The 21201-nt window shown below is 40.3% G+C and overlaps 1 protein-coding gene across 1 annotated transcript in view; it reads left to right on the top strand.

The window, feature by feature from the left end:
- PTER (phosphotriesterase related) overlaps window positions 1–10035 on the top strand; it is a 101267-nt gene extending 91232 nt beyond the window's left edge. The window contains exon 5 of the mRNA XM_072749435.1: window positions 6736–10035. Coding sequence (XP_072605536.1) covers window positions 6736–6790 — 55 coding nt within the window. The 3' untranslated portion in view covers window positions 6791–10035. The remainder of the gene's footprint in view (window positions 1–6735) is intronic.
- The last annotated feature ends 11166 nt before the right edge of the window (window positions 10036–21201 follow it).

Below are 21201 nucleotides of genomic sequence, written 5' to 3'. Positions count from 1 at the left end.
GATCGGGATGGGTGCTAATGCAAATATAACTACTGTAGTGTCCTTATATAGGACATTACAGAGGAGATCAGGACACGGACACACACAGAGGGGAGACAATGTGAGCACACAGGGAGAAGACGGCTATGTGCAAGCCAAGGAGAGAGGCCTCAGAAGAAACAACCCTGCCCGTACCTTGAGCTTGGACTTCCAGCTTCTAGAACTGTGACATGGTAAATTTCCATTGTTTAGTGCCTCCAAATCTGTGGCACTTTATTAGAACAGCCCTAGCAATGAAAGAGACGCTATATGAAAACCTGCTTGATCTCACTCAACCAAGTATTTTCCAACATTTAAAACCAGAGCACTTCCTTTACACTACTGACTACTGATCCTCCACAGACTAGCATTTGGTAGGTCTCACTTTGGGACACCTTGAACTAGAATATAAGCTTTGTGAGGGAAGAGGCTTTGTTCTCGTCACTGCTATGTCACCAGCCTCATATAGGGAATGGGGGGCCACCCTGTCCCAACCCAGTCCTACATTAATGCCTGTATCCTCCACAGGATTGAAAAATGCCACACACACTTTCCTTTTCTTCTAAACTTTCTATTTATTTCTATTTTCCCCAATTTAAAAAACCAACCAACCAACCAACCAACCAACCAACCAACCAACCAACCACCAATCTAAATGAAAGGAAAAGCCACAAGCAAACAGATAGGAATTACTTCTCACCCTTTGAACTAGGGAAGTCTCTAGGGACACCTGGTTCTCTAGGTGGTTTGCACCAGGTGATGATATTATCTGTTTAATTGTTGAACACTGGTACAGCAGAAATATTCTATTCCTAGAAACCAACTCCAGTTAGTACCAAGTGAAAATGGAAAATGGTCATCTTTGTCCTATATAGGTTTACCAGTACATTAACAAAATATTTAAGAATAACAACAATATCTATTCCAGGGATTAAACTAGGTTATTTATGGTAGTCTGTGGTAGTAGACACTATAGTAGGATAATTTTGAAAGAAGGGACAAAGGCTCACTTCAGCAACTGAAATAAAGGGTGTGTATCATGAAAACATGCACAAACCATTGGAAAGTAAGATGTCTTCAAAGACTGGCTTGATTGTCTAGTGCCTGTGTTTTCTCAGAAGCATCCATTCTTGTTTTTCTGATTTTTGTCTGTGAGTGGGCTCTGTTCTCCTCTAAATCCTAAATGATCATTGCATTTATGTGTTCTCAGATTCTGGAGGGATCTAGTCCTCTTTGCTTAGTTGATGACTACAGTAGCTTTGGGCAGAGTCCCTTATAGGAAGCCACTTCAGGTCATTAAGCAGACTCACGGCCAGGCTGCCCATGACCATCTCATAGGGCTCTGCAGGTTATGCACAGTGACTGTGGGGCTGCCCATGGGCCATGTGCACACTTGGACATGGTCCAGTCAGAGTCCCCTCTTTGGGAAGGAACATTTGGAGTATCTGTGACCATGACAGGCTTGTCCACCATGCCTTACTTTTACATCCTGTTCACTTGACTCTTGGTTGCCACTGAGGCTCTTCTTTAAGGGCTCATAGTCTGAAATGGTTTATGAGGGTTGGACAGAAGCTTAAGATCACAACGATAATCTCGTTACTAGTTGTTTTCATATCTATTAACTTTATTTAATTTACTTTGTGAGCTGTATTTCATTTGCACATAGCTAGTATACATGAAACCCAATCTTGTTTAAAACCTTCAAATAGATCTTAACTTGGATGCGACATCTTGAGGGTAATTTTTCAATATATCTTTTTACTGGTAAGTAGAAGCCTGATAGCAAATATAAAAATATGACAGTAAATACATGGTTCAAACGCTTCAGGTAAATAATGTTTTAAGAAGCTGACAGTGGAAACTGACTTGTCTGTTTCCCTTGCCACATAAGTGAGGGCATGACGTTGGCTCACGTGATGTGAGGAAAAGGCAGTTTTCAGCAATGGTGAGCATAACTCTCTGTCCCTCCACAGCTCTTTCAACTGAAGAAGGACACACTGTCATTACACCTCAGATAAATGCCCCCGTCCCAGTCCCTTGGCTTCATCTGAAGGTGGGTAAGGGAGGAAAAAGTGTCTCCTGAACAACAAATCCTGAGGGTTCTAAAGATCATCTCAAAGAACTTCATTTATTTTCCAGCAAGTCCTCATAAACCCAAGGGCTACACGGATCTCAGTAAAAAAGAAAGTTACTGTACAAGCCAAAGCATTGGGATAAAAAAATTATAAAAACATTTAGTCATTAAAAAACATTAGATAGTACTTTATAGATATATAAATATCTCATAGAAAATCTTCTTGGTTATTGGAAAGGAAAGAAGTGCCAAACCTGAAAATGGCAGCTTCCACCAAATGCGTGAACAGGGAACTTGTTTCTCACAGTCTTTGTGAATCCTGTTTTCACTGGGAAAAGGCTGTCCTGTTTCTCCTTTCACTACACACTTAGCAGCTCTGCAGCCAGATTTCTTTCAGAGGAATGAGGGGAGATTGGTGAGAAGTGAAGTATGAGTTTTCCAGACATTTGGTTGGCACCATGCTTTTTACAATGGGTGATACCGCTTCGTACTTCCCCAGAACCCCAAATCATCTATTTAAAAAGAAAGGATGACAAAGACAGCAATCAAGTGGGGTTCCCCCCCCCAACAAAGCATACCGGTAACAAGCAGTTGTTTTACATTTTAATTTGATCTTTGATAGCTGAACTTTGATCTCAAAGGTCTGTGTTCATTTTCTTAAAAACAGCTCATATCAACTAGGAATCATGTTTTTGCCTCCTTCTTTCTTTCCTGTTCAGCCTGCATCCCTCTGGCACACATTTTTTTTCTATTTCCCTTGGCTCGGATGACAACATATGCCAGCTTCAGTGTTTCCTCCATACTTCCTGGTTGTCAAAAGCCATGTTGGTAGACAGCGTCTTTGAACATCAGTGTGCTGTTAAGGGAAAGGTTTGCTGAAGGCAAAAAGGAAGCTCCCTCTGCCGGTTGTGAGCTGCCTCTGCAGACAGAAACATCTGAAGAGCCATTAAGAGGCTGGCTCCTTCACCTGGCCAGGCCATGAAAGTCTTTCCCACAATGGAGGTGAAGGGCATCAGAGAATCAGGGACCTCGGAGAGCCCACCAGGCAAATGCTGAGGTGGGTCCCTCTGAGGACTCTCTCTGAGGTCTTACATGGAAAACCTGGGATCGTGGATGGAGCTAATTATTAGCTTCAGAACTCTGAAAGGGACAGATGGGAGATCTACCCTGAAATAGCTTTTTTGGAAAAGTAACACATGGTAAATTGCATTAATTGTAATAATCGCTTTTTGCGCCTTGATAAAAACTGGCAAAGACCTTCAAAGATCTTCTAATCATGGCAAATTAGCACAGCTCCCCTTCGTAGCGACGGAGCTCGAGTGCTATGGCTTTGGTTGCTGCTCAGAGGCTGTGGGGTAGAACAGGGCATGGGGATCTCTGGCTCAGGAGAGACATGGGCAGGTGAGGCCCTGGATGGACGCAAGCTACAGAACGATCTCGTCTCATCTGGGGCCAGGTGGTTGGTATTTCGTGTAGGCACAAATGTGGTTAATTTAATAGTCATGGCACATGTTGATTTGGAGAAGTTGCTCCCTTTGCATCTACTGAAGGAGAGGGTTATGTTGGTGTCACAGCTTCCCTCCTTTCAAACCCAAGTGGAAGAGGGGAGGGTGGTGGAAGGCAAGATTTTCCTACGGCGCATCTGTATTTTCTGTTATTGAACCGCCCATGTAACTCAATGTCTATTATTTAGCAAAAACTTTCCCGTTTCCTCCTTTCTATGTCTTCCATGAAGACTTTTATGTTTTTGCTGTATTGCTGCTCCATAAGTAAGCTAAGTCAAACTTCTGCTTTGTGCATGGAATTGGTCGACAACTTTGGATATTTTCCATCATTTTAGTCTCCCAAGAGGATCTCTTTTTTCTTCATTCACTCCTTACAAATACAAGAAACCTTTATGGAGAATGCACGGAGTTCCTCATAAGGAACTCCACCAGTATGGGCCACTTTAATGGCCTGTGGGATACAAAGGTTACTTATGGCTGAGATTTTGTGTTCTACGTATTATTTAGAGGTTTTTTTTTTTTTTTTAAGATTTTGTTTATTTATTTGAGAGAGAGAGAGAGAGAGAGCACAAGTAGGCAGAGTGGCAGGCAGAGGGAGAGGGAGAAGCAGGCTCCCCACTGAGCAGAGAGCCTGGTGTGGGGCCTGATCCTGGGACCCTGGGATCATGATCTGAGCTGAAAGCAGCTGCTTAACGAACTGAACCACCCAGGTGCCCCACTGAAGAATTTTTTTAATGTCTTCTTTAATCCTCACTGCGACCCTGTGAGGCTATTATCATCATCCCTGTTTTGCCAGTGAGAAACCCGAAGCCCAGACTTATGAAGTGATTTTCTCAAAGTCACAGCTCATAAATGGCAGAGCTGATGCTTGAAACCAGGCTGTTCACCTGCAGAACCTGGGTTCTTCGTGGTCTATACTTTGAATGACTAGGATTCTGATGATGGGAGGGGGCAAACTGGGAAGCAAAACAATTTTCATCCAGGATGTCAACAGCCCTACTCTATGTATGCAAACTTTTTAGGGCAGGGGTCAGCATACTTCCTGTCACTGATTTAGATATGTAGGCCTGGAGGGCCATACAGTCCCTGTTGGGACAATTCAAGTCCACTTTTGGGGCAAGAAAGCAGCTGTAGACAATATGTAAATAAGTGGGGTGGCTGTGCTCCAATAAATCTTGATGAAAACAGTGATAGGCTGGATTTGAAACACAGGAGCATGGCTTGTCAACGTCCCTGCTCTATGTTAGGGGATTACAAGGATCAAGTACCAACACCACCCACACATAAGAGGTAGACATGTGAATCAAGCCTTGGCTATCAGGCAACAAAAGAGAAAGGCATGCCCAGCAGGTAGAAACATGTCTGGAACTGGGGGAATCTGCGGGAAAATGGATACTTGGGAAAGATGTCAAATTGTGAGTGACGAGGTGTGTAAGACAATGGTGAAGAACAAGTTTGGGAAGGAGGATCTGAGCCTCTGTTGACAGTTTATTGCCAAATAACGGCTTTCTAAGGTGTGGGTGGTTGACTTTATAGTTTTGGTGGTTTTCTTTGTTTTGTTTTGTTTTGTTTTGTTTTGTTTTACTCTGTGAACGACATGTTTCTTTTCCCTGATACAACCTGGGATATTTTCCTTTTAAATGGTAGCATGGAAAATGTCTTCGTGTGCGATTTTTATCAGCAAGAGAGGAAGAGGAAAAATCATAGAGAGTCTACCATCTACAGGGAGGAATGCATGGTCCAAGAAACACGGCATTCCAGGAGATACCCACATAGGCGATGAGGACAAATTTTTGTCTTTTGTAAAACCCTATGGGTCTAATTTTGCCAGTAGTCAAGACGGATGTTTTAGCGTTGAGACATGAGAAATCTTTGAAACACCAACGGCATAACAAGAATGCTGCAGGGAAACAAAGTTGATTCCATCCGTTTGCTTGGGCTGTAAGTCAGCTAAAGTTGCTTATGACAGCTTGCTGATGAAACATGATTTATAATGTTCACAGACACTTGTCCAAGTTATTAAGTTTATTAGAATTACTGCATAGGCCTGAAAGCTGTTGAGTATGGTGTTGGATTCTAGTCTCTAAAATCAAATGATCTTCCCGGGAGTATATCTGGGACAGCTCCTCACAGCAGCTGGGTCTCTCTGTGGGAGAAAAAAAGTGGGGGCTGGAGGAGAGATCAGTTTCCATTGAAACGTGGGTATGTCTGCTATATGCAATCAGGGGATTCCCTTGATTTTAAGATTCCCCATCTGGGAGAAATAACTTAAAGTTTCAACTGAAGCCCTGAATTAATTAGATGATATTCCTAAATCAGGTATCAAGTCAAGATGCAAGTTTTCCCAAAAGAGGAAACCAAAAAGTATTACATGATTTTTAAGCCCCTACCCATATCTAAGGAATAAAAGGGGATAAAGGAGAGCTGTTAGGGTGCCTTCATGAAGCCTCACTTCCCCACACCCACCCCAGGGGAGCAGGGGGGAGGGGCTATGCCCTGTAGTTTAAACCTAGTGGGGCTTCATCAGGAACCCCCTCCCTTCCCCCATAACTAGAATGACTTGGTGGGCTCCAATGGACTGGTATCTGGCTCCGACTCCTAAAGACTGGGAAGCAGGCTGTCTTGCTGAAGGAAGGTGGCTGAGCTGGGAATCACCCTGCCTGTGAGTTTATCAGAGAGAAAGATCCACCAGTGTCTCATAGGCTGGAAATGAGTTGTGTTGGAGACAGATGACAGGTGATGGTCTTAATCTAGCCTAAGACGGCCACTTGGCAGGTGAAGGGATTTGTGTGGAAAGAAGGTCGAGGTGAATCCAGATTCACAGAGGGTGAGGAAAGAGCCTCAGAGACCAGTGGGAAGAGAGATTCATTCTCCCTCATCAAGAAGATGCCTCCAAAGAACCCACAGAAGCATCCATTAGAAGGTGTTCGATATCTGCCAGGCCCAGAGAGCATGATGTCAGCTGTGATAGCCCCAAATAAGGACTCTCCTACCCACCTTTCACCCTCACTTTGTGGCCCTCTCTCCCCTCTGCTCCAATAGTGGGGTGTTAGAGTGTGCACTTAGCAACAAAGGGGAGAGGAGATTAGAGTCAGGTGACAGAGCAGAACCCCATCACACCATCTTTCTCAATGGCAGCTTCTGGACTCCACTGGCCCTAAGTTGGGATAAGAAGGCCAAGTATCAACTCTGACCACCTTTAATGTACTGACTTCTACTGGAACCTGGACATTGGCATCACTATATTGACATGGGGTGTTATGACCTAAGAGGGTTGAGAAGTCATGAGGTCTGCTAACACTTTCATCCAAGGTAAGCAATTAAGGAGCCTCACTAGGGAAATTTAAGCAAAGGGCAGATAAAGTTGCTTTGATTTTGCATTTGTGCTGGTCCTGGGCCTGGCTGCCCCCAGGTCCTTTTTTTCCCCCTTCTTCTACTTTGTTCAGTATTTTAGAATTCCAAGATGGCCCTCAAATCTCCAACCACTGGTATAGACACTCTGTACAATCTCCTCTCCCTGAATGGGAACGGATTTGGTTCTGTAATAAGAGAATCTGCCTTAGCGGATGGGAGGGAGGCTCTCTTGCTGGCCTGAAAGAAGAAAACTACCATGCTGGGAGGGCCAGATGGCTAGGGCCTGAGTGCGACTTCAAGGGGCCTTTTTAAACTCCAAAGTGGATGAGAAAACCAGTCCTACAACCACAGGAGACTAATTCTGTCAACAACCTGAGTGAGTCTGGAAGAGGACCAGAGCCTCACATAAGACCACAGCCTGGTTCAACACCTTAATTTCAATATGGGAGATCCTGAGTGGAAGACCCTGCTAACCCATGCCTGGACTCTTATCCAGGGAAAGGATGATGTAATAAATATATGTTGTTTTAAGCTTCTAAGTTTATTGTAATATCTTACACAAATATAGAAAATTTACATAAGACAGAAGAGAGGTGTGCTTCTGGGAAGCTGGTTGCCCAGGCTCCCACATCAGCTGGGCTCTGGCAGGGTTCAGTCAGTGAGAAGGGCTGCAGAGAGAGGGAGGTGCCAGGTGAGGGGAGGAGCAGGAAACCAGAGTGTTTCCACTGCCTCTCCGCCCTGGACAGCCTCTGGGATAGTCACTGATGGCCTTAGAGGTTTCAGCTGCCATCAGGTGACCAGTCAGATAAGACCTGTCTTCACCCTCCCACATCACCCCCTCTTTCTTTTCCTTTCTAATGCTAGAGATGTCAAAAACTGCTATCAGCAAGATGGAGAAGAGAAGTAGAAAAATCAAAGAGTGGGAATAGAGGAAAAGCTCATTACGCTTTCCCTGGGCTGCAGGCTCCAATACTTCCACCTCTTCTCACTGCCCCTCCTGTTTCCCGATGTTGCCATTCTCTGGCTCCCCTCACCATGTGTACACCACCCCACATCTCAGCGACTCCACACTCGGTGAACATACTCCCCTGCCTCAAAGTCCCTCTTTCTAAGAGACTCAAAAGGTTTTTGATGCCTGATTAGACCCTGACTGATAGAGCATCCCATAAGTCATGTCTGTCTGTCTATCTACCTATCCACCCATCCATCCTTGTATATAGGTATATATGTATATATACATATGGAAATACGTATGCATACACGTCAACTTTTTTGGTAGAAGAATGAGCCAAAGTGGATTCAATGGTCTATCACCAAATGCTTTTGGGTTGGTAAGAAACTTCAAAAACAATATACTTGCTTGCATTTAGTGAAATAACTTGTTGAAGGCTTTCACAGATAGATCTTTGACCTCACTGGGAATCCCAAGTCTCGCCTGGCTGACTAATCTATGACATCACTAATCTTTGGGCATCCCCAGCCTTCCTGTACTAGAAGGGGAGCCAATTCTAGGGATTCAGGAGAAAAATTCTACCTCCCCCTTCTCCCCAACCATCTTCTCCTGCCTTCAGTATGAACTTGCAGCACTGGTCTAAACCCACAAAGCCCAGAATCTACAAGCACTAAACCAAGGATACCCAGGGTATCCTGGTCATTCAAAAACATATTACATGTAAAGTCAAATAAAATGTTTCAGAAACCTACTTGTTTGGTCATGTTGGCAAATCTTGCTATAAATTAAGAGATACTTCCTCAAAGCAATGACTTCTTAGACCATTATTAAAATTTCAACTTTCTTGCCCTTTTTGTGGCATGCCAGTTATGGCTTACATTTAAAACAAAACAAAACAAAACCCACCAACCAAACAACCAAAAACTTCAGGAGAGGGAGGGACACTCAGATGCAAAGGCTCAGTGATGGAACAGAAGTGAAGCTGCTGCATCATCCCATCAGCTAACATCTTCACATTCACTGAAAGGCTAGTCAGTGGCCTGGACCGTGGATTAACGCTCCACATGGGCTCTCAGTTTCTCAGAGGTAAAACTGTTGCATGAATGCTGACTCAATCACTAGACCTACCCAGATGTCTCCCCTATCAGTAGCCCAAAGGTAGCATTAGACAGAGAAGGAAAGAATGATTTATGTGATCTAACTCCTAATGGAGGATCAGTGTAGCCATCTTCTCATGTGCACATTTCATTTTACACTGGCTGGCCTACCCAGTGCTGCTCGGGAGAATCACTAGCACCAGTGTGTCAATCAGTTTTGCCATTACCCACCTTGGGCCATGAAGAGATGCCCACATGACATGTTTGGTTACAATTCAACAGGGAGTGCAGAACATTTGCCTTGTGACCTTTGATTTTGAATTCACAGTGATGCTCTGGACAGGAAAACTAACAACAATGGGTTCAAATGGGAGATGATTGTTTCTGCAGGATGCTTTTGTTGCCTTTTTGACAAATTCTTGTATCTGGAGCCAAGCTATGGCTGCAAATGATAAATGAGCGGAGTTCCGACATGAATGTTGGTTGACATTTTCGTTTACGTTAATGAGTAAGAGGAAAGTGAAACAACGGAGAAGACATATGTTGGAATTTCACTCATTTGTCAATGACATGAGTGAATTCTTTGCTGAATCAGGTAATCATTCTTGAATACTAGAATATTGCCTCAATTTTTTTGTGCTACACAGTGGAACAGCTATGAACTCAACAAACGTTTAATCTGTGGGGATACTGTTTCTGCATCACTTAATCTTAAATCTAGAAAATCAACAACACCATAAATTTAGTGCACACCTGTAATGCCCACCAATTTCTGTGGTGTAAATCTCGGTATATAACCCTCAAGTGTCCATTGCTAAGCTGGAAGCCTGAGGAGGGCAAGACAGATCCTCATCTGCTATGCTTATTGATGTTTCCCCAGGACTTTGCACAGTTCATGGCACATGACAGATGCTCAAAAGAGACTCACTGAAAGAATAAGTAAGTCTTCTCTGCCTTCCTTATTGTGAAATAAAGAGAAAACAGAAGCTCCTCACATTTGGAGAGTTGTTTTATTAAAATTCCTTGTGTTAAAAAGTTTCTGGTTATTCTTTGTTCACAATTTGTGACAGATCTTGCAATCGCAACAGAAGCTCAAGGGTACCTTCTGATACCTTTACCTTCCTGGGTCAAGAACAGGGATGGTTGAAGGAAGGAAGTAAGTCTGAAAATCCAAATCACATTCCTGCTCCTTTGAATGAGAACTTGGGTAATGAGGAAGAGATTAGTGATCTACTCTAACCTTGCCTTCTTCTTTTTCTTCATATCTGTATCAGTTATAGTTTTTCTTTCCCCCTTACTATCTCTATTCTGGTCCTAAAACATCTTCAGGTGTTTTCTGAAATACTACTCTGCTAGTAAAGCCTAGTAATGAATTATTATATATATATTTTCCTCTAAAATACTCTATATACTATATACATTTACTTATTTATTTTCTGCCTCCCCCCACACCAGAATGTAAGTTCTGTAAGGATAGGGATTTTTAAAAAATTTTGGTCTGTTTTACTTATTGCTATATCTTCAACTTCTCAATATTTGTTAAATAAATGAACACTATATCGAGCACCATTTTGAGCTATAAAACTGTGCTAGGAAATATGTCACCACTATCATAAGACAGGTATGATTCATACCCTTAAAATTTATATTGTCTAGAAAGACCTATTAAACAAAAATCAAACAATGAATCAATTACTTATAATTTTATGTACTTTGAAGGATAACTGCAGGGGTATTACCTAATATTCAAGTTACGGGAGGCTTCACTTAAAAGACACTGATATTTAGGCTAAGGGCATTTGATCAACCCAGTGGTCATGAAGAATAGAATCCACAAGCTATGAGAAAGCATACATTAACTTAGGGCACGCAGTGCTAGAGTTCTTCTTGAACAAAGTTGCTTGCTGGCAAGATCCAGCCAGGTGTGAATTAATAAAAATTAAACCTTTAGAAATAAGAAACATACAGTGAGAGAACTAGCCATGAGCACTGAGTCTATTTAGATAAAGGACTAAAAATAAATATAAATATACTGGGAATTATGGTTATGACCACAATGTAGGTATAAAACAGTGAGATAGCCACAAAAATAGGAAGAAGAAGGAAAAATCGTAGGAAGAAGTGTTAGTTCTAAATCCCTCATCTTTTGTAGCAAGGTGTAAGCAGATTCTGTTAAAATCAAAATACGTAGTTAAAAAAATCATAATGTGTTGTTTGTTTCCTTGAGTTTTGAGGGATCTTTCTACATCCTGAATACAAGTCTTTTATCAGTTATGTGCTTTGCAAAATCTCTTTTCCTAGCCTGGGGCTTGTATTTTTACTCTCTGTTAACAATGTCTTTGGAAGGGCACGAGTTCTACGTCTTCATAAAATTCAACTTATCATTGTAACAGCTTCAACTTGGGAAAAGAAACCTAAGTGCCCAGCCACAGGCAGCCATCAACAAACTGTGGTATATACATCCCAGGGAATACTATGATGCAATAATACTATGCTGAGGTACGTAGCAAGCAACGCAGAGGAATCTTAGAGTAATTACGCTGAGTGAAAGAAGGCAGACAAAAGATAATACAGGCTATTTGCACTTAAAGAAGACTCTAGAAAATTCAAACTTATTTATGTGAGAGAAAACAGACCCCTTTGCCTGGGGGAGGGAGACAGAGAGGGTGAAGGGAAAGGATGGTGAGGGGGTGCGCAGAACCTACAGGGGTGAAGGGTATGAACGCTATTGCGAGTATGGCCATGCTTTACTGGGTGTGTATATACATGCAACATACCAAGTTGTACACTTTAAGTATATGCAGATTATTGTGTGTAAATTCTACCTCAATAAAGTTGTTACAAAACAATGCTTCCACTGGTATTTTGCGTTTTTATTAACTTCAGAGCAGTTTTCTAGGAAGTCATATTAGTTATAGCAAAAAACCTTTATCTGAAGTTCAACTCTTCTTTCAGTTTCCTTTCAGTTTCTCTTTATTTTTTTTATAAAGCCACACAAATATAAAACTTTAAGATTTTTTTTTTAATTTTTTTAAATTTATTTATGATAGTCACAGAGAGAGAGAGAGGCAGAGACACAGGCAGAGGGAGAAGCAGGCTCCATGCACCGGGAGCCCGATGTGGGATTCGATCCCAGGTCTCCAGGATTGCGCCCTGGGCCAAAGGCAGGCGCCAAACTGCTGCACCACCCAGGGATCCCCTAAGATTTTATTTGATTATAATTTTTTTAAGTCATCTCTACACTGTGTGGCTCTAACTTACAAACTTGAGATCAGGAGTCACATGCTCCACTGATTGAGCCTGCCAAGTGCTCTAAATGTAACCTTTTAACTTAAGACACTATGTACAATATAATATAATCCCATTTTAATGAAGTTTTAAGAATCTATCCTGTCATTCATATAATAATACACATGAAGTACATGTTACTTGTGTGTGTACATGTATTTTATTATGTATAATATGTAAGGATATGTATGTGTGTGTGTATATATATATATACACTTACAAAAATATATATTTGTATATGTGTGTTTATATATATTAATAAGGTTTGAAATAAGGTTAAACATGAAAGTTCTTAGTAGTGGGTTAATTTTTAAAAATATTTTGAACTCCAAATTATATTTTGAACTTTGCTTGCATTTATTTCAGGCATGTAAACTTTTTAGTAAACATACATAGTTGTTATGGTTATGAAGAGGAAAGGGGGTAAGGAGAGAGGTAGGAACAGGGTCAATTGGACAGGAGGAAGAACGTGTGATGCCAATGGGAAGACTCCAAGGAATAGCCAGGTAGTTGAGAAAACAAACAAACAAACACAGGAACACAAAATGGAACATGAGGGTGTGGCCAGAGATGAGATGAGGACAGAGAGAGATCCTGATTATGTAGGATCTTGCAGGCTGCTTCAAGGATTGAAGACTTTATCCAAGTTTGAAGCAGGGAAGTATGCTGAGATTTGTAAAATGAAAGGATCACTCCTTTAAAAATCTACCCAGGTGGCTGCTGTTTTACAGAGGATTAGTGATAGAATATAATCATTGCTAGCAAACTTTAATTTAAAAGAAAAAAAAAAAGCCAGAACATATCAGGAGTTTCGCCTGAAATGAGGTGAATTTTTTCAGTCCACTTGACTGGTCTATGCAGTCAGTATTTCCTCCCTGACTGGCATCTGTGGCTCTGAAGTGGGTTCTGGTTTTTGCTTTTGGTTCTACCACCATCAGACAGAATCAAAAAGGTGTTTTCCTGCATGATAGAAAAATCAGTCTTTGATTAGTTATAAAAGGTGAGCTCCTCATTTAAGACTGGCAGAGAGAGAGAGAGAGAGAGAGAGAGAGATTGAGAGAGAGAGAGAGAAGGGAGGGGAAGGGGTAGAGTGCAGGGAGGAAGAGAAGAAAGGGAGGAAGAAAGAACAGCAAAACTCAGTAACAGCTGATGGAACACATAAGGATGCTGAAGGCAGAAAAAGAGAGAGAGAGAAAAAGAAAATGAAAGAAGAAAGGGTGTGAGGGTGGAAAAAGAAAAGAAACAAAATAAAATGCAAAGAATCCATACCAGCAGATGTGGGTTGATCCCTTCAGGCCCTGGCCTTGCTGTAATTATTTAGCTCAGTGGGTTTGGGTGCCAGGAGGTGGACCCCAAAGAGCTTGGATCAGACCCATCACTGTGATCAATTAGTTTCACTGCATTCCCTGCTCTGCCTCAGCCACTTTTCTTCACCTCGGGTCATGTACTTCACTTTTTCACACCTCAGATTATTTTTCTATAAAATGGGAGCAGCAGTATTTTTTTCTACCTCACAGAATTGCTTAAAAAATTTATATAACTTATTTGAAGGAAACCAGAATGTCAATATTTAAAATAGAATTCTCGATTCAGAGCTAATGTTTTGGCTTTTCTCAGTTTGTCAATAAACAGAGAGTCACTAAGGGACTACTTTTGTGTTTAAAAAGCTCTACTTGAAATTCAAAGCTGTGGAGGAGACAAGAGTAGGTGTTAAAAAGAGTCCCTTTTCATCAAAATTCACAACTTTTGGTCTTCAAGTGACAATGTTAAGAAATGAAAAAGCAAGCCACACACTGCAGGAAATATTTGTCAGATACACACACACACACACACACACACACACACACACGACAAAGGACTATATCTAAAAATATATATAAACAGCTTTTTTAAGATGAACAACCCGATTTTAAAAAGTAAGCTAAAGATATGAACAGAACTTAACAAGATATATGCATGGCTAATAAGCCCATGAAATGATGCTCAACATTATTAGTCATCACTCACAATTAGGTATCACTACATACCCATTATAATAACCCAAATTAAGAAGACCTGACAATAATAAGTGTTGACAAATCTATGGAACAACTGGCGGTAGGGATATAAAATTGTTCAGTGCCTCTTGAAAACAGTTTGACAGTTTCTTATGACATTAAATAAGCACTTATTATGCATCCTACCATATTACTACTGCATCTTTTTAAGATGTAAAACTTTTCTTTATTTTTAGAGGACATGATCTTCAATATAGGAAATCCTATAGTCTACAAAAAAGTCACTAGATCTAATAAGTGAGTGTAACTACTATTGTACATTTACCCAAGAGAAATAAAAAAACATATGTTCACACAAAGACTTACTCATGAATGTATAAAGCAGTTTCATTTATAATAACCAAAAGTAGAAACAAACTAAATATTCATCATCCAGTGAATGGAAAATGGATACACACATGTGCTACTTTCACATAATGGAATACTAATAAACAAATAAACAAGTAATGAATCCTGATACATGCAACAATGTGGATGAATTTCAAAAGCAGTATATCAAGTGAAAGAAGTCAGACACAAAATATGACACTCTGTAAGATTAGATTTATATAAAACTTTAAAAAAGACAAATCCGATCTATAGTAACAGAAAATAGTTTAGCAGTTACCTAAGGCTGAAGAGGAAAAAGGATGACTGGGAGGAGACAAAAGAGAACTTTTGGGGTGATGAAAATATCCCGAATATCCCATACCTTGATTATGGCAGTGGTTACATCAGTATATAAATTTGTCAAAACTTATTGAAATGTATTCTGAAAATGGGTGCATTTTACACATATAAAGTATACCTCAAAAATTGATTAACTTTCTAAAGACAAGTAATGAAGAATCCTTATACCAAAGGGCTTGTAGTCTAAGAAGCACTCTATCCTTAGGGCACTTTATTTCAAATTATACCAATTTGAGGAGGGGGAGAATTTTCAAGTAAGGGATCTTAAAGCCTGTTCTAATATTAACATACTTTCTATATTAATGTTACCATCAATCATATCTCAATCTATAAAGTGACAAAGATGCTAAGTAAATCAAGTAGCATACTAACTCCCTCTACTGACATCTTGACTATCCTTTATAATGTCATCTGTCTTCAAACAAATCAAATTTTGTCCTAAGAAGTACTATTCATAATATTTGTGCCATCACTTTTAAACTTACCATGCGTACTGGCTAATAACAAGGTAAGAAAAGCTTTAGAGTGACATTTGAAAAATATCTGAGATGAAAAATATAGTGGATGAATTATTTCCTTAATCAGTGTAATCCCCAACAAATTGATTATCACCGTTTATTACTGGTTCATGGGGAAAATTTTAAAGTCTTAGACTACTGTCAAAATAAATGTGTTACAAACTATCATTTATATTATAAAAGGAGAATTAATAATAAAAAGCTACTTTTTCATATCACTTCTACTTAAATTTTCCAATTACTGTCACCCTTTCTTTTGTGGACTTTCTTGCCATTGCCTTTCAATGACAAGTTTGAGCTCTGGCATATCCACAGGGAACAGGGATTTTTGTGCTACTGCAGAGAGTGTTGGTTATAGCAAAATAACAGACTTCAGTTACCCCAAAATGACAACATTTCCTTGCTGCCTTAATCTTTGCAAAGTGTTCCCTTCCTGGTTCACTAAGGTGCTGATCAGAAACCTGTCAACCCACTCGTGATGGAATGGTCCCCTTTTGTCCCAAGCTACAACAGGTTGCGGTGTAGGGGGATGCAGGGACCTCACTTTCTGCTTTGTTTTTCTTTGCAGCCATTAGGGAAACTGAATAAGGATAAACTGAAAGTCTTCTAGAATCAACCAACACCCAAACCCTGCATGATGTAGCATCTACTTCTGGCATCTCTTATTGTCCCATATTCAGTAATGGATTCCATTCTTGCTTGAGACACATCATCACTCCCTTAAAACAAACCAACAAGTGCCTATTTGCTGGGTGCTGGAGAAAGTTTTAATTTAATCCTCTGAACTTCTCTACAAAGTGTATTTTTGGTTATTTTTTTTCATTTTGCAAAAAAGAAAACTCAGACTCAGAGTGGTTATATAATTTCCCCAAGGACACACAGCTAATAATTAGAGGAGGTAGGAGTTAAATGTAGTCGGTCCAACTTCAAAGTCACCAAGGCATGAGACTTTCTTATCGAGAAAGGTGGCTACTTAATCAGACATCAAGGACAGTCCGACCATGTTCAATGGGAGAGAGATTTTGCACAGAGAATATGAATAGACTCATGTGAAATCCAAAAGTCAATCTGAAATCTAATTTTGACCTTGCAATATACTCGCAAAGATATTAAAATAAGAGTCAGAGTTTTATATATTCATCCTCCACTAAAACTCTACTAATTTATAAGGTTGCTAAAATAAATTCATTATTTTAAGACCTAATTAGTAAATTTGGAGAATAGGGTAGATTGGCAGCATCTGACAAAGTTTAGACTGTATTTTTTTGACTCAGCAGTTCTACTTCTAGGATCTGTCTTATGGTAAAATGTGCACTGGTATAGAAAAATACATATAAATGTACAAAAGTATTATTTGCAAAGGTGCTTATAGGAGCAAAAATTGAAACAATCCACGAAGCCATCACTGGGGACTGGTTTAAAAAGTTTTGCTGCATTTATTCAATTGCATTACCATGTAGGTTTTAAAAGAAAGAGGTAGATTTACATGATGTAGGAGGTTATCCAAAATATATTAGGTAGAAACATATGTTGCATAACAATATGTATACTATTTTTATAAAAAGTAAAAAGATATATATTTGTATAGGAATAGAAAAATCTGGAAGAACGCATGCTAATTGTTGACAGCAGTTAACCCTGTGGGAAAATATTGATAAGAAGGGAGGGGAATCTTCTGTCATCCTAGCAACTCCTAGATGTTTGCAGTGAGAGTCTGTGTGTGTTTAAATGGAAATATTTGAATTACATTGCTTTTTACTTTTTATTATATATTCATATATATAATTCATTAAAAATGTGAATAGATCAAAATGTTAAACAATGGTGCTCTCTGGATGGTGGGTTTAAGATTTACTTTGAATCTTATGCTCTCTATATTTTTATACTTTAAAATTTTCCTTAATGAATATGTATTAATTTATAATCCTAATAAATTTTTTAGTCCCTGGAGAGACATCCTTCTCTCTGGACTTTGGCTCTATTAGCCACCCCAAATGGGTTAGCCTGAAAGAGTATGATGTCCTTTACCTCATTAGGCAAAAGAACACATTCTCAACATTTAGACTGACAAAGCAGAGTGTTGTAGTTTCCCGAGCATACATAGATACACTCTTATGTCTCAGGTGGCTTGGCACTATTTGTCTGGGACTACACTAGCCATCAGTTCCTATCATTTCCAGATTAAAATGTCTCAACATGAGAACAAACATGAAACTACAAGAGCATGAGGAGGTAGTTCCCAGCTTCTGGCCACTGGCTTCTGATGGCCTTGTGACGGGTATCAGGATGCACTGGTTGGTCTGAGAAAGTAAACACCTTTCCGTTTCCTATAGTCTGATTGGTATTTAAAAACTTAGCGTTGTCCGATTGACTTATTTCACTCAGCATAATACCTTCCAGTAAATAAGTCAATTGGAGAAGGACAAACATTATATGGTCTCATTCATTTGGGGAATATAAAAAATAGTGAAAGGGAATAAAGGGGAAAGGAGAAAAAATGAGTGGGAAATATCAGAAAGGGAGACAGAACATGAGAGACTCCTAACTCTGGGAAACGAACTAGGGGTAGTGGAAGGGGAGGTGGATGGGGGGTGGGGGTGACTGGTGACGGGCACTGAGGTGGGCACTTGACGGGATGAGCACTGGGTGTTATTCTATATGTTTGGCAAATTGAACACCAATAAAAAATAAATTTGTATATATAAAAAAACCTTAGTGTTGTGCCAAGCTCTCTTCCAATGGAACAGACAACACTCAACGTTTCTATCTTCTAAGCATGCCTAACAGAAAGAGGAAGGTGCCTCTGAGGAATGCATCTTCCTTGGTTGCCCATCCAGTCATTCAACACAGACTTCTTAGGCATTTGTTGCATTCAGTAGGCAAGGTGCTGTAGGGAATGCAAGAATGAGACATGGTACTCATTTAGGTGAAGAGCAGGATCAGAGCAAGAGATACCCATACAAGAATCAGGAGACAATCTCCGACACATAATCTGAAGCTTTAAACTGTGTGGTGCACATTGACAGCCATTATAGACATTAGGAGGAGTCCCAAGAGAGGCAAGGGTTCATGGCATGGTGGCCCAAGTGAGATGCATCAGCCTTAAGGAGCTAAGTGATGTTACTCAGCAGAGCTCAGATTGACTTCTGTTTCTTGCGCCCCTTCTACTACTTTCTTAATCTTGGTACCTTTGCCACTTTGGGCCAGTTATTCTCTGTTGTGAGAGGCTGTCCTGTGCATTGCACAATGTTTATAGAAGCATCCCTGGTCCCAACCCTCCATAGAGCAGTCAAATTCTGTTGCCTAGTTGTAACAGTTAAAAATGTCATTGACAAAAATCACCCCCAGCTGGGAACGCTGCAGTAGACCAGGCTAATTTCTGATAGACTATGAGAAAAGAGGGAGCACTTAAGACAGAGGATGAGATGGCCAAATATGCTATCCATTTCAGGGGGATGTGCAGGAAATGAGACAGTCTGAGAGAACTCGAGTGTATTAGGGACCAGTGGAAAATGTGGCTACAGAGGCAAAGATTCTGGAAAGATAAGATTCTGGAAATACAGATGTACCTAGACATCAAAGAGGTCATTGTGAAGTGTGAATAGGGAACTGTCAAGATGAAAGAACATTTAAGGGAGACTGGCTTCATAAGGATAGATTTTATGGGGAATAGACTGGATTCAGGGAAACAAGTTGTGAACGAATAATAATATGACTGGTAGTTAAGGGAGTGGAATGGGGTGGTTGGCAATGGTCACAGGAAGGGGTGGCAATGGATTCAATGTATCTTAAAGAGAGAATGAACAGGACTTGGCCTGATACGGAAAGTGAAGCAGAGCAATGAATCAAGGATTATGAAGTTTTTGAAGCTGCGTGGCCACAAGGATGAGGCGAAAAGTGACAGGTATGAAAGTCAAGAAAGAAAGCTACCTTTCATTCATCAGTGATCTTGAGTGTTTTCATAATTGGAAGAATTTGAAGCCACAGTGAGACATCCAAAGACATGACCACTAGACAACTAGAGATAGAGAGCAGAGTGTGGAGATACTCCACATGTACCAGTCCTAAATGTGGAGATAGGATCTCAAAAGGGGGAGGACAATTTTGTGGATGGCCTGTGGGTTTGCAAATCTCTTTTGTGCAAATATAAGTTACTCAAAATATCAAGAACCTGAACTCACAAACTTAAACTGACCAAACCAAACCAACTACCTATGAGGCCCAGGCCACAGGTATAAAATGTTTCCAATCCTATGCATTTCTCATTCCTTCCTGAAGAACACATAGGATATAGGCTCAGAAGATGAGATTACTTCTTTGAGGAGTTCACTTTATGTTTTAGGATGTCATCATCATCCACAGAGATTTGTTTACTGCAAAATTAAACTGGAGCTATCTCAGGTACTGTATAAAGGTAATAATACAGATGTGATACCTGGCTTCTGCTGATATGAACAAGTAAAGTATTTATAGATTGAATAAAAAATTCTAAACAATGCAGAAATAGGAAATATGCACATTGGGTATAAGTTGGAAGCACTGGACAGGACAGTGATATTGGGGAGAAGATTTCAAAATGACACAAAACAGTACTAAAGACAATTTGGTGTAAAACTGAGGGGGATGAGGGGATCCCCATCATCTGAGTCACAGATTCACTCCATGATCTTCAGAAAATCATTTCAATTCTCTCTCTTAAATGCTACTGATATTATCTGAGGACACACTCAAATAGATGAATTCAATCAGTTAGGATGCTCTTGACTACAAGTAACAAAAGACCCCACAAAGTGTGCCTTAAATGGTAAGGATATCTCTCTCACATCAAAAAAAAAAGCCTCAAGATAGAAGGTTCTAGAACTGGTTAATTCAGTCAACCAGTGTCGTCAAGAAGGACCCAGGTATTTTCTGCCCTTCCACCTGACATCCTCAGAATGTTGCTTCGATATTTAGGCTTGTCTTTATTCATGGATACAAGTAGCTGCCACAGCTCCAGACATCATGTCCGAGGCAACTGATATTGAAACTGTGAGGTCTAAGAGAAGCAATGCATATATAAAGCACAGGTTCTGGCACACAGAAATTGTTCAATGGATGTTAGCTATTATTATTTTCGGAATTTTCTGATACCATTTAGCTCCCGAGAAACTGCTTGTTTGCTAGGGCTGCCATAACAAAGTATCACACTGAGTAGCTTAAATAACAGAAATTAAGAAATTAGTGTATCACAGTTCCAGAGGCTAGAAGATGGAAATCAAGGTGTCAGCAGGATTGGTTCCTTGTGAAGGAAGGGTCTGCTCCAACCTCTTTCCTTGGCTTGCAGATGCCTACTTCTCTCTTGGTCTCTCCACATTATCTTTTCTTTTGTGTGTGTGTGTGTGTGTCTTAAGCTCAGGGTTTGAACTCATGACTGAGATCAAGACTGAGCTGAGATCAAGAGTCGTCTGCTTAACCCACTGAGCCATCCAGATGCCCCCATATTATCTTATGTCTTTGTGTGTCTTTCTCTTCAGTGGTGTTCTTTTTGTTATGATGCCTGTGATATTACCTTAGGGTCTCATCCTACCCCAGTACTAACTGCATCGACAATGACCCAATTTCCAAAGAAGTTCCATTTGGAGGTGCAGGAGGCTAGGACTTCAACATATGGCATTTGGGGGGAGAGCATA

Source organism: Vulpes vulpes, chromosome 2 (assembly GCF_048418805.1).
Source record: "Vulpes vulpes isolate BD-2025 chromosome 2, VulVul3, whole genome shotgun sequence".
In the NCBI taxonomy this organism is placed as follows: Eukaryota; Metazoa; Chordata; class Mammalia; order Carnivora; family Canidae; genus Vulpes; species Vulpes vulpes.
Note: the sequence above shows the minus strand (reverse complement) of the source record. Positions and strands in the feature narration are given on the sequence as shown.